At 53.3% G+C, this 14393-nt stretch overlaps 1 protein-coding gene across 1 annotated transcript in view; it reads right to left on the reverse strand.

Moving 5' to 3' along the window:
- LZIC (leucine zipper and CTNNBIP1 domain containing) overlaps window positions 1–14393 on the reverse strand; it is a 50709-nt gene that overhangs the window by 20213 nt on the left and 16103 nt on the right. Inside the window, exons 2-3 of the mRNA XM_088482414.1 lie at window positions 2632–2739; window positions 1638–1773 (exon numbers count right to left, since the gene is read on the reverse strand). Of these exons, the coding sequence (XP_088338540.1) occupies window positions 1638–1773; window positions 2632–2732 (237 nt within the window). The 5' untranslated portion in view covers window positions 2733–2739. The remainder of the gene's footprint in view (window positions 1–1637; window positions 1774–2631; window positions 2740–14393) is intronic.

The raw sequence follows: 14393 nt of genomic DNA on the forward strand, positions 1-14393 counted from the left end.
ACAGCGGCACCTATTCCTTGGGCTCTGCCACCCTGCTACTCAGTTGGATATTATGACTGCTGCAGCAATGGGTATAAACCATGTCCTGCAATGTCCTGTACTGTAAGTACCTTTATTCTTATTTTGTTCTTATGGTTTCTGTACTATGTAAGGCGTCGCGGACCCCTTGTGACACCATATAAATAAAGGATAATAATAATTAAATATCTGGCTTTGGTGGGAGCCGGGATAGATTTCAGTGACTTTCCTGAGCCCCCAGACGTCCACACGCAGGGATTCCCGAACTCGCATGGCTCCCAGGGAAGATGTGACTTCCTCACCGTGTTACAGAGAGTACAGAGCAGTGTATGTGGGGCACAGACAATATACATAGTGTAAGATGTGACTTCCTCACCGTGTTACAGAGAGTACAGAGCAGTGTATGTGGGGCACAGACAATATACATAGTGTAAGATGTGACTTCCTCACCCTGTTACAGAGAGTACAGAGCAGTGTATGTGGGGCACAGACAATATACATAGTGTAAGATGTGACTTCCTCACCCTGTTACAGAGAGTACAGAGCAGTGTATGTGGGCACAGACAATATATGTAGTGTAAGATGTGACTTCCTCACCGTATTACAGAGAGTACAGAGCAGTGTATGTGGGGCACAGACAATATACGTAGTGTAAGATGTGACTTCCTCACCGTGTTACAGAGCAGTGTATGTGGGGCACAGACAATATACACAGTGTAAGATGTGACTTCCTCACCGTGTTACAGAGAGTACAGAGCAGTGTATGTGGGCACAGACAATATACATAGTGTAAGATGTGACTTCCTCACCGTGTTACAGAGGGTATAGAGCAGTGTATGTGGGGCACAGACAATATACATAGTGTAAGATGTGACTTCCTCACCGTGTTACAGAGAGTACAGAGCAGTGTATGTGGGCACAGACAATATACGTAGTGTAAGATGTGACTTCCTCACCGTGTTACAGAGGGTACAGAGCAGTGTATGTGGGGCACAGACAATATACATAGTGTAAGATGTGACTTCCTCACCGTGTTACAGAGAGTACAGAGCAGTGTATGTGGGGCACAGACAATATACATAGTGTAAGATGTGACTTCCTCACCGTGTTACAGAGAGTACAGAGCAGTGTATGTGGGGCACAGACAATATACGTAGTGTAAGATGTGACTTCCTCACCGTGTTACAGAGAGTACAGAGCAGTGTATGTGGGGCACAGACAATATACATAGTGTAAGATGTGACTTCCTCACCGTGTTACAGAGAGTACAGAGCAGTGTATGTGGGGCACAGACAATATACACAGTGTAAGATGTGACTTCCTCACCGTGTTACAGAGAGTACAGAGCAGTGTATGTGGGCACAGACAATATACGTAGTGTAAGATGTGACTTCCTCACCGTGTTACAGAGAGTACAGAGCAGTGTATGTGGGCACAGACAATATACGTAGTGTAAGATGTGACTTCCTCACCGTGTTACATAGAGTACAGAGCAGTGTATGTGGGCACAGACAATATACATAGTGTAAGATGTGACTTCCTCACCGTGTTACAGAGGGTACAGAGCAGTGTATGTGGGGCACAGACAATATACATAGTGTAAGATGTGACTTCCTCACCAGCTGCATCCCGCTGAGCTCATCCACCAGCGTCATGTTTCCCGCGACGATCTTCTGCAGCGAGTCATTAAACTCACTCAGTTGCTCCAAGGTTTCTTTCTTCGTGTCCTCGTACTCATCGGCGTCCAGCTCATCTCTGGCAGAGGAAAATGACACCAACCTCTGTAATTATCATTTACTAACATTTATGCTGGGTACACACGGAACGATCATTAGCGATAACAATATCGCTGAACGATCTCCCTTTAAAAACCCTGGTGTGCTGGATGAACGATATTGTTCATCCACACACCCAAAAACCACCAACGACCCACGATCATGGATCCCTATGGAGAGATAACGATATTGTGCAGGTTGGCTTGCATCCATGGATGATGGTTGATATCTTTATCGTCCAACGGGAGCGCGCACCATTGGTTGCTCATTGCATACAAAACGGAACGATATAACGTTGAACTTTATCGTTTATATCGTTCCGCGTGTACGCACCTTTACAGTATTAAATCAGCTGTCTGCAAATGTGCAAGCAAGCGGCACAGCTAGAGGACCAGGGTAGTCTGGGACTAAACATTTGGGGACTTGCAAAGCCTCACAGTCCCAGAACTATATCATCGGCTGTAATAGGTTAGAATAGTCGCCTCCGGAGATTGCCAACTACTATGTTACTGACACTCATTACATTTACTGAATTCTCACACCTGCATAATGCTAACAGCAAGTGGCATTACCCATCATACCTTGAGAGAAATGGAATACAGCATATCCATGCACATGGAGCCGGTAACGCCACTTGTACACTGAGAATATTCCTGACAGTGGCGAGGACTCGCGCTGCGCTGAATGTGGCCCTTTGTCCATGAGAAATGAGCTCACCACTCAACTAAAAACCAGTGACATCAGCTGTGCATTCAGAGGCTGCTCCCTAAAAATGGCTGCCTGTGCGCTGCGCGGACAGTGGATGAGCAGCGTTCGTGCGCGAATGACAGAACGTTACCTGCATTCTTCTAGGTCTTGAAGCTGCTGCATGAGACGATCCAACTGTTCTTCCAGGTTCTGCCGGAGTTTACTGGTCTCGCTCGTACCCCTGGACGCCATGCTTTGGCTAAGACATAAAAAACAAGAGGACATTATAAATAGAGTATTTCCTCCCCACATACATCTATCATCGGGTCACCTATAGAAGAGGCACAATACATTTACACTCCATTTAAATGGAATAGCTATGAGTTTTACAGCCATGTATGTAATACACACAGACAATAGAAGAAATTACAAAAACATTTGCCGGAAATAAACCCAATCACGAGGGAGGCAGCCATCTTGGCCGCACTACAATGTTTACAGTAGAATATGAAACACAAAGTACAAGATACCCTGAGAATCATCAGCTCTGAGTATTGCTCATTCCGCTCACCAAAGTACCAGGTGAGGCAGCCATCTTGGCGAGCACCATAGGATATAATGGGTGTGATAATCGATATCCGGAGATTTGCTTACACTCTGGGGAGATATATGAAATCCCATAAACAAACAAATTACCGGCACAATAATTAGTTCCAGGGATTTTTCATCCTACTAAGATGACAAATATAAACCGTTCTGCCTGATGATATAATTATGTGGTTGAAAAGCACAGATAAATGCTGGAAGGAAAGGCACTGTATTTAGTGACAGCTGCATAGAGCATGAACAAAGCATAGCCAGGGAGACAGTTCTGCATCTGCAGCGATAACTGTGTATGGCGGAGAATGGCGACCTTTGGCACAAGAGAGGCTCTGTGCACAGCTATAAGGAAAATATATATAAATATATATAAGCTGGATTCCTACTTGCGCTGGCCTGTAGGATGTCAGATTCACCGCACCAGTTCACATCACTTATTATACTGAGATCTAACCACTTCTGTAGCACAGGATTATGCAGACAGAGATAGACAGACAGATAGATGGGATCAAGTCAAGATGCCGGACGTCAGGATACAGACACCAAAATCCCGAAGGGTTCAAGAGAATGACGTCAGCATCCCCAGGTAAGTATGCGGGTTAGGTTAGGCTGGGGATGGAGGGCTAAGGTTTAGGGACATACCGGGGTGAGTTAGGGTTAGGCACCACCCAGGGAGGGTTAGGTTTAGGGAGCGGGAAGGGTGGGATAGGTTTATGCACCACCGGTGGGAGGTTAGGGTTAGGCACCACCGGGGGGCGGTTAGGGTTAGGGGGTGGAAGAGTGGGAGGGTTAGGCTACTTACCAGTCCGCCAGGATTTTCAACATCGGGATGCCGCTGTCGGTCTTCTGAACGCCGGCATCCCGTCCGTCGGTAAATCATACCGATTCCAGATAGATATGAAATCTTTTAATTTTTACCATTTTGTACATTTTTAATACATAGAAACAAATAAGTCACTACCTCACCCCCTCAGAGGTACAATGTAATATAGTAATGTGCTAATGAGATTGGGACGTTTGCAGACGACAGCGCTATTGTGGGTTTGATAAGGAACGAGGAGGAGGAGGAGGAGGAGGAGGAAGCTGATCAGTATGAGGTGCAAAAGCTGTCTGCATGGAGTAAGGACAATTGTTTGATCCTAAATAGCACAAAGAGATGGTAATTGCTATTAGGAGGGCGGATCGGGGATCTAATTTACCAGTAGTATAAGATAATATAATGATTGAGGAAGTGGATTCCTTAAAATTTGGGGGAATTCATATTTCAAGGGATCTGACGTGGTCTCTAAATTCTACATTTGTAGTGAGAAAGGCGCAGCGACGGCTTCACTTTCCGAGGAGACGGAAGGCAGCGTGTCTGAGTATGGAGACGCTTTGATTGGTGCATATTAGAGAGTGTCCTCTTGAACGTGTGGTCAAGACTACAAGCAGAATAATAGGTGTAAAATTGCCCCAAATTCAAGATCTCTATGAGAGTATTGTATTAGGGAGGGCTAGAAGTATCTTAGCTGATCTTAAACATCCACATGATACGGTTTTCGAAAGGTTACCATCTAATAAACGTTTTAGGAGTCTGTGCACGCATACAAAGCGATTATATAATAGCCTATTCCCAGCAGCTGGTTATCTATTGAACTATTAAATTGCGCTGACCAGAGAATACTATGAAAATGTTTTACTTGTTTGTATTAATATGCTGGAGTGTTTGTAATTAACATTTCGTTGACAATTCAATGTTTTTGTTTTGTGGATGACAATAATAAAGTGTATTGTATTGTATGATTCAAACACTGATAAAATACATGTTTATGGGCAGTCTCGCTCACGGTGGAGTCCAGCAGCCCTGGAAGTGGTTCTCCAGAGTCACTTGCCCCCACCCCCTCAGAATCGCGTCTGTGGTGAGGAGAATCCAATCCCACACTCCGAACCTCTTGCCCTCCAATAGGTGAGATGAATTCAGCCACCAGAGAAGAGATATCAGCGTTCTGGGGGCCAGCTTCACTCGTTGGTGAAGGAATAGATGGGATCCCGACCACTGGGAGAGGAGGTCCATTTGAAAAGGCCTTGAGTGGAAGTGGCCATATGGAATGGCTTCGAAGGTCGCAAACATCTTCCCGAGGAGTCGTATGCACAGGTGCACCGAGACTCGTTGATGTTGTAAGATCAGTCCCACCATCTCCTGAATGGAAGTTGCTTTTTCCTGAGGAAGGAAGACCTACCGTGTCCAGAATCATCCCCAGAAATTGAAACCTCTGTGTTGGCTGCAGATGGGACTTGGGAAAGTTCAGAATCCACCCATGTCGTATGAGGGGCCTGTGAGTCACCAGTATGTTTTGTAATAATTAATTAGTTCCTGGAAGAAGCTTTCAGGAGGAGATCGTCCAGGTAAGGGACATCGTGACTCCCTGAGTCCGTAGGAGAGCCATCATCACTGCCTTTACCTTGGTGAATACCCAGGGAGCCGAAGATAGGCTGAAGGGTAAGGCCTGGAATTGAAAATGTGAGTCCCGAATTGCGAATCGAAGGAACGCTTGGTAAAGCGGCCAGATGGGAATGTGTAGGTCGGCATCTTTTATGTCCAAAGACACCAGAAACTCATTTTCCTCGAGCCCCGCAATGACTGATTGAAGGTACTCCATCTTGAACTTGAATGCTGTCAGATAGGGATTGAGGGGGTCATTCAGACCCGGTCGTTAGCGCCGATGCGCTCGGACCGGGTCGATGGCCCCCCACAGAGCCGGCGCCGTCGTGCGCATGCGTGAGACCCGCTACGACCGACAGCGCTGGTCGTAGCGGGTCTTGATCCAAAGGGGGCGAGCTGTCGATGTTGGTTGACAGCTCGCCCCGTTTGGAAGGCGGGCCGGGGGGGTGGCAGCCCAAACGGAGGCGTTCCCATGGGAACGCCTACCGTTTGGGGGAGGCCCCACTGACATCACTAGTGATGTCAGTGGAGAGCTTCCGGCTCTGACAGAGCCAGAAGCTCTCCGGGGCTTACGACAAGTGAGACCCTACCCTAGGGTCTCGTCGTAAGCCCCGATGGTCACGATGGTCAATGACCATCGCGACCATCACCCTCGTGTTCGTTAGAGCTGTGGGTGTTAACCCACAGCCTAACGACCGCAACAGAGGCGGCCGGTCAGGATGCAAGTGGCCACCCAGTTTCTGAGCGACCGCCTCTGAATGAGGCCCTGAGATCCTTCAGGATCAGAATAGGTCTGACCGATCCGTCTGGCATCGGAACCACGAACAAGCTGGAGAAGAACCCTTGTTTTAATTAATGTGTGGGGACCTGTACCAACACTCGAGCTTTCAGAAGTTTGTCTACAGCTTCTTGTATCATGACCAGTCTGTTGTTGGACACTGGCAAACCTGTGGTGAAAAACCAAGGAGGTGGTTGAATCTGGAAATCGAGTTTGTACCCCTGGGTGATGAGGTCCCAAACCCAGGCGTCCAGACAAGAGATTGTGCCCACATTGCCCTGAAATCTCGAAGACGAGCTCCCACCCTGGCGTCCCCCAGGTGAGAGGGAAACCCGTAATGCACAAGGGTTTGGTGGAGGGCTTATTTTCCTGGTGTGTAGAGGTTGGTGCGGCTCTACCCCTACCTGTGGAACCACGAGAAGTGGTAGATACTATTCCTCCGCTGGAATAGTATCTAAATCTTCCTGGGGCACGAAAGGATTTAAAGGACAGTCCTGAATAAGGCTTATGGGAAGCCAGAGCAGCTGAGGGGAGATAAGTAGATTTACTCCCCATAGCCAGGGAGATCCACTTGTCCAGTTCGGGTCCGAACAGGATGTCACCAGTGAATGGAAGTGCTTCCACCGCCCTCTTTGATTCTGCATCAGCCTGCCACTGTTGCAGCCAAAGAGTTCTGCGGGCCGATATCGCTAGAGCGAATAAGATCCTCAGCTGGGAGTCCTGTGCGTAATCCTTCGGATAGTTGTTTAGCCCAGGTTTCAATCGCTTTATTGACCCAGCAGGCCACTAGCGCAGGGCGAGAATCATGCCCGCTACTGTGTAAATGGACTTTAGGGTGTTCTCTAACTTCCTGTCGGAAGTCTCTTTTAAGGAAATGGCCCCTGGTACCGTCTTTTTGGACAGATGAGACACTGAGGGATCTACCGAGGGTGGAGTCTCACATAGCTTCCTGCTTTCTGTAGGGAAAGGTTAGGATGACAAAAGTAGACAGGATACCTGGAATTTTTTATCCGGGTGTTTCCAGGAAGTGATCAGGATAGAATCCAGCTCTTCAGATGCTGGAAAGAAGGCTTTTTACTAAAGATAGACAGCCGAGCAGAACCCTGGTCCTCTTCCTCCGCGTTTAATACCTGACGTATTGCTAAAATCAGAGCTTCTATCCCCTGGAACAAAGGTTACGGAATCTGTTCGTCCCCAGAATCATGAAAGTTGCCCTCCTCTAGTGGGGGCATATCCTCATCCTGAGAGTCATCAGGCTGTAGGACTGAGGGTAACAGCCTCTTCATGGAAACCTGTGGTGAAGTCCCAGCGTAAGGGGTGCGGGATGTGGTCATGGCTTTTGTGAGCCCCTCCACCGATTGAGCTAGGGCTGGTTCAGGGGGTGAGAGAGTAGAACTCTGAGATCTGGAAACCTCTCTATCCTTATGAGAGGCCTCCAGTTCTGCAGGCAGGTGTGACATAAGTGAACTGTGCCACCCAAGACGGACGTTCCTGTGTCTGGTGTGATCCTTGAGCCTGCTGCTCTGAATCACAATTGTCACAAAACAGGGAGCTAGATGATTGTCCCTGTATAAACTGTTCTGCACACTTTGGGCCTGATTCAGAGCCGCTCGTAAGCGGACGCTCGTTCGTTCCGAGCGATGTTTGCCCAACTGCGCATGCGTACGGATCGTAATACGCATGCGCGAACCAGTCAGTGCGGCCAAAAATCTTTTGTTCGGTAAATAGCGAATGCCTGCTAATATGAGTGACAGAAGGAGGCGTATGTGGGTGGTAACAGGGGAAGGTGCTTGAAAACGGGGAGTGGAGATCAGAACGCAGGCGTGCTTAAACGTCAAAACGGGTGTTTTATGGGTGTGCATAATTAATACAGCAGCGTCATTGACCACGTCACTGGGTTATTTTATAGTCAGAACTGCTCGCAAGATTGCGGTAGGAAAAACCAACCACAAGAATAGCGAGCAGTTCATACGCTGGTCGATGTACTCAATTAATCAAATAAATAGCGGACATGACGTAGAATGCGAGCGGCCAGGGGGCGTAGTTATCCAAAAAACGACCGCAAGTTTTGTACGCTCGTTCAGACATAGAGGCGTGAGCAGACCGCAAAGAGCAAACGGTTCATTTGAATAGCCACCCCCTTTTTTGGAACGAACGACTGCAAATAGCGACCGGCTCTGAATCAGGCCCTTTGTGCAAGAAAAAGTTTTCTGTGAAGCTTTAGATCCTCTTCCAGCCATGGTACACAACACTGACATACAAACAATGCAATAGTGTAGTGTACAGTGTAATGGTGCATACACACGGTCAGATCAGACAACGATAACAATATTGTTGTCTGATTGTACTGCATGTCCTGGATGATCGATATCGATCATCCAGCACACCACCAACCCCCGAATGACTCGATCGCGGGTCCCTATAGTAACCTGGTCGTTATCAACCAGGTTGGACTGCATGCATGGGTGATGGTCGCTAGGAGCAAAAGGCAGACCTCAGCATTAGGCTCCGCCCCCCGTTATGGTGCCTGTTTTAAATACTGTTTATGGCGCCCGAGGACTGCCGCTGCTAGTACACACCGCCTTTTTTGTGCCTGGCAACCCCGCTAATCGGGGAGCCAAGACAATACTCACAGTAACTGCCGAGGCTGCTGGTGGCGGTGAGGCTAATGGGGGACCGCGACGTGCGCCGCATGCAGTGCATCCTGGTACTACCCAAGAGACAGTGGTCTCTGTAGCCAAAGACCCGTGCGCAAGCCGCAAGCAGCTGCGATAGGTTCCCCCCGGCAGCTCCATTGTCGCAGACAGGCAGGGGCAGCCAGATGTCCTCAATGCTTCTTTCAGCACCTTCTTTACCTCTCTATTAAACTAAACTATGCCCTGAGGAGAAGCCCAAAGTATGACCAGCTCCCTTGTGCACAATACTAAAGCTGGCCACACATCTAATGATTATCTGTCCAACCAGCCAACTAGATGATTGGTTGGAATGAAAACCTGGTAAGGAATGAAAGCAAATGACAATCAGCAATTTGCTCCCAAACGCTGGAAAATGGACAAAAACTGTTGTTTGACCAAATTATTTGGATCAAACATTCAACAAACTTGTCTGACGCCATTTATATCTGTTTTCTAGCATTTAGGAGCAGATTGCTGATCATCAGTTACTCCCATACATTACCAGATTCTCATTCCAACCAATCAGATAGTTGGCTGGTTGGACAGATAATCTTTAGATGTGTGGCCAGTTTAAGAGTGGCTTGTAGGGGGGCATAGAGGGGGAGGAGGTAGTCACACTTTGTAAAGTTAAAGTGCAGGCTCCAGGTTAGCACATATCTATACCCCACTGTCATGAAGCCTCCAGTGTCCCCTAGTGGATGAAGGAGAAAATGAATAAATACATTTATATCTACAGAGAAAATGAATAGATACTACAGATATATCTAATGAGAAAGTGACTGGGGGGTCTATATAGTAATAATCGTGGAACTCCCCAGATTATTATTTATCCATATCCGCAGGGGTTATTTTAAATAAAAAATATTCCCGCTATGTACAAAGGGGAACTCGCAGGGGCAGCGATAGCAGTAACCTCTGTCCCTGACAATTATATCCCCGGCAAATTGAGGAAGTCTATCACAGAAGTGTCAGACTTCTCCAGGGGAAGCTGGCACTGCGCACGCGCACAGTATCAGCTGCCGGAGCCGGCCCGGGGCTGCCGCAGAGCGATTGGAAGATCTCTCTCCTGCTCCTGGAGCCTCCATAGGATTATAGTAGTTTATGCTATCTGAAGATGGTGCAACTACCGGGGCTAAACACTGAGAAGCTTCGCTTTTTGGAGATCAGTACAAAGGGGTCAGAGCGTAGTCCCCATTGCTAATAACGGGGACTGCGATCTGCAGTGTTAATTATCACTGCTGGAAAATCATGTGTAATCTCCTGCATTATACCATTATTTACATAGGGATCAGAGCGTGCGCCAGTAGTGTACAGGGGCCAGAGCGTGCGTCAGTAGTGCGCAGGGGCCAGGGCGTGCCCCAGTAGCGCGCAGGGGCCAGAGCGTGCCCCAGTAGTGCGCAGGGGCCAGAGCGTGCCCCAGTAGTGCGCAGGGCTCAGAGCGTGCCCCAGTAGTGCGCAGGGCTCAGAGCGTGCCCCAGTAGTGAGCAGAAGTAATCGCGTGCGCCAGCAGTGCGCAGGGGTCAGGGCGTGCGCCAGCAGTGCGCAGGGGTCAGGGCGTGCGCCAGCAGTGCGCAGGGGTCAGGGCGTGCGCCAGCAGTGCGCAGGGGTCAGGGCGTGCGCCAGTAGTGCGCAGGGGTCAGGGCGTGCGCCAGTAGTGAGCAGGGGTCAGAGCGTGCGCAGGGGTCAGAGCGTGCGCCAGTAGTGAGCAGGGGTCAGAGCGTGCGCCAGTAGTGAGCAGGGGTCAGAGCGTGCGCCAGTAGTGAGCAGGGGTCAGAGCGTGCGCCAGTAGTGAGCAGGGGTCAGAGCGTGCGCCAGTAGTGAGCAGGGGTCAGAGCGTGCGCAGGGGTCAGAGCGTGCGCCAGTAGTGAGCAGGGGTCAGAGCGTGCGCCAGTAGTGAGCAGGGGTCAGAGCGTGTGCAGGGGTCAGAGCGTGCGCCAGTAGTGAGCAGGGGTCAGAGCGTGTGCAGGGGTCAGAGCGTGCGCCAGTAGTGAGCAGGGGTCAGAGCGTGCGCCAGTAGTGAGCAGGGGTCAGAGCGTGCGCAGGGGTCAGAGCGTGCGCCAGTAGTGAGCAGGGGTCAGAGCGTGCGCCAGTAGTGCGCAGGGGTCAGAGCGTGCACCAGTAGTGCGCAGGGGTCAGAGCGTGCGCCAGTAGTGAGCAGGGGTCAGAGCGTGCGCCAGTAGTGAGCAGGGGTCAGAGCGTGCGCAGGGGTCAGAGCGTGCGCCAGTAGTGAGCAGGGGTCAGAGCGTGCGCCAGTAGTGAGCAGGGGTCAGAGCGTGTGCAGGGGTCAGAGCGTGCGCCAGTAGTGAGCAGGGGTCAGAGCGTGTGCAGGGGTCAGAGCGTGCGCCAGTAGTGAGCAGGGGTCAGAGCGTGCGCCAGTAGTGAGCAGGGGTCAGAGCGTGCGCAGGGGTCAGAGCGTGCGCCAGTAGTGAGCAGGGGTCAGAGCGTGCGCCAGTAGTGCGCAGGGGTCAGAGCGTGCGCCAGTAGTGCGCAGGGGTCAGAGCGTGCGCCAGTAGTGAGCAGGGGTCAGAGCGTGCGCCAGTAGTGAGCAGGGGTCAGAGCGTGTGCAGGGGTCAGAGCGTGCGCCAGTAGTGAGCAGGGGTCAGAGCGTGCGCCAGTAGTGAGCAGGGGTCAGAGCGTGCGCAGGGGTCAGAGCGTGCGCCAGTAGTGAGCAGGGGTCAGAGCGTGCGCCAGTAGTGCGCAGGGGTCAGAGCATGCGTCAGTAGTGCGCAGGGGTCAGGGTGTGCGCCAGTAGTGCGCAGGGGTCAGGGCGTGCGCCAGTAGTGCGCAGGGGTCAGGGCGTGCGCCCGTAGTGCACAGGGGTCAGGGCGTGCGCCCGTAGTGCGCAGGGGTCAGGGCGTGCGCCAGTAGTGCGCAGGGGTCAGGGCGTGCGCCAGTAGTGCGCAGGGGTCAGGGCGTGCGCCAGTAGTGCGCAGTGGTCAGAGCGTGCGCCAGTAGTGCGCAGGGGTCAGAGCGTGCGCCAGTAGTGCGCAGGGGTCAGAGCGTGCGCAGGGGTCAGAGCGTGCTCCAGTAGTGAGCAGGGGTCAGAGCGTGTGCAGGGGTCAGAGCGTGCGCCAGTAGTGAGCAGGGGTCAGAGCGTGCGCCAGTAGTGAGCAGGGGTCAGAGCGTGCGCAGGGGTCAGAGCGTGCGCCAGTAGTGAGCAGGGGTCAGAGCGTGCGCCAGTAGTGAGCAGGGGTCAGAGCGTGCGCCAGTAGTGCGCAGGGGTCAGAGCGTGCGCCAGTAGTGCGCAGGGATCAGAGCGTGCGCCAGTAGTGAGCAGGGGTCAGAGCGTGCGCAGGGGTCAGAGCGTGCGCCAGTAGTGAGCAGGGGTCAGAGCGTGCGCCAGTAGTGAGCAGGGGTCAGAGCGTGTGCAGGGGTCAGAGCGTGCGCCAGTAGTGAGCAGGGGTCAGAGCGTGTGCAGGGGTCAGAGCGTGCGCCAGTAGTGAGCAGGGGTCAGAGCGTGCGCCAGTAGTGAGCAGGGGTCAGAGCGTGAGCAGGGGTCAGAGCGTGCGCCAGTAGTGAGCAGGGGTCAGAGCGTGCGCCAGTAGTGCGCAGGGGTCAGAGCGTGCGCCAGTAGTGCGCAGGGGTCAGAGCGTGCACCAGTAGTGCGCAGGGGTCAGAGCGTGCGCCAGTAGTGAGCAGGGGTCAGAGCGTGCGCAGGGGTCAGAGCGTGCGCCAGTAGTGAGCAGGGGTCAGAGCGTGTGCAGGGGTCAGAGCGTGCGCCAGTAGTGAGCAGGGGTCAGAGCGTGCGCCAGTAGTGAGCAGGGGTCAGAGCGTGCGCAGGGGTCAGAGCGTGCGCCAGTAGTGAGCAGGGGTCAGAGCGTGCGCCAGTAGTGAGCAGGGGTCAGAGCGTGCGCCAGTAGTGAGCAGGGGTCAGAGCGTGCGCCAGTAGTGAGCAGGGGTCAGAGCGTGCGCCAGTAGTGAGCAGGGGTCAGAGCGTGCGCAGGGGTCAGAGCGTGCGCCAGTAGTGAGCAGGGGTCAGAGCGTGCGCCAGTAGTGAGCAGGGATCAGAGCGTGTGCAGGGGTCAGAGCGTGCGCCAGTAGTGAGCAGGGGTCAGAGCGTGTGCAGGGGTCAGAGCGTGCGCCAGTAGTGAGCAGGGGTCAGAGCGTGCGCCAGTAGTGAGCAGGGGTCAGAGCGTGCGCAGGGGTCAGAGCGTGCGCCAGTAGTGCGCAGGGGTCAGAGCGTGCGCCAGTAGTGCGCAGGGGTCAGAGCGTGCGCCAGTAGTGAGCAGGGGTCAGAGCGTGCGCCAGTAGTGAGCAGGGGTCAGAGCGTGCGCAGGGGTCAGAGCGTGCGCCAGTAGTGAGCAGGGGTCAGAGCGTGCGCCAGTAGTGAGCAGGGGTCAGAGCGTGTGCAGGGGTCAGAGCGTGCGCCAGTAGTGAGCAGGGGTCAGAGCATGTGCAGGGGTCAGAGCGTGCGCCAGTAGTGAGCAGGGGTCAGAGCATGCGCCAGTAGTGAGCAGGGGTCAGAGCGTGCGCAGGGGTCAGAGCGTGCGCCAGTAGTGAGCAGGGGTCAGAGCGTGCGCCAGTAGTGCGCAGGGGTCAGAGCGTGCGCCAGTAGTGCGCAGGGGTCAGAGCGTGCGCCAGTAGTGAGCAGGGGTCAGAGCATGCGCCAGTAGTGAGCAGGGGTCAGAGCGTGCGCAGGGGTCAGAGCGTGCGCCAGTAGTGAGCAGGGGTCAGAGCGTGTGCAGGGGTCAGAGCGTGCGCCAGTAGTGAGCAGGGGTCAGAGCGTGCGCCAGTAGTGAGCAGGGGTCAGAGCGTGCGCAGGGGTCAGAGCGTGCGCCAGTAGTGAGCAGGGGTCAGAGCGTGCGCCAGTAGTGAGCAGGGGTCAGAGCGTGCGCCAGTAGTGAGCAGGGGTCAGAGCGTGCGCCAGTAGTGAGCAGGGGTCAGAGCGTGCGCCAGTAGTGAGCAGGGGTCAGAGCGTGCGCAGGGGTCAGAGCGTGCGCCAGTAGTGAGCAGGGGTCAGAGCGTGCGCCAGTAGTGAGCAGGGGTCAGAGCGTGTGCAGGGGTCAGAGCATGCGCCAGTAGTGAGCAGGGGTCAGAGCGTGTGCAGGGGTCAGAGCGTGCGCCAGTAGTGAGCAGGGGTCAGAGCGTGCGCCAGTAGTGAGCAGGGGTCAGAGCGTGCGCAGGGGTCAGAGCGTGCGCCAGTAGTGAGCAGGGGTCAGAGCGTGCGCCAGTAGTGCGCAGGGGTCAGAGTGTGCGCCAGTAGTGCGCAGGGGTCAGAGCGTGCGCCAGTAGTGAGCAGGGGTCAGAGCGTGCGCCAGTAGTGAGCAGGGGTCAGAGCGTGCGCAGGGGTCAGAGCGTGCGCCAGTAGTGAGCAGGGGTCAGAGCGTGCGCCAGTAGTGAGCAGGGGTCAGAGCGTGTGCAGGGGTCAGAGCGTGCGCCAGTAGTGAGCAGGGGTCAGAGCGTGTGCAGGGGTCAGAGCGTGCGCCAGTAGTGAGCAG

This window comes from Taudactylus pleione, unplaced genomic scaffold (assembly GCF_031769625.1).
Source record: "Taudactylus pleione unplaced genomic scaffold, aTauple2 ptg000287l, whole genome shotgun sequence".
Lineage (NCBI taxonomy): Eukaryota > Metazoa > Chordata > Amphibia > Anura > Myobatrachidae > Taudactylus > Taudactylus pleione.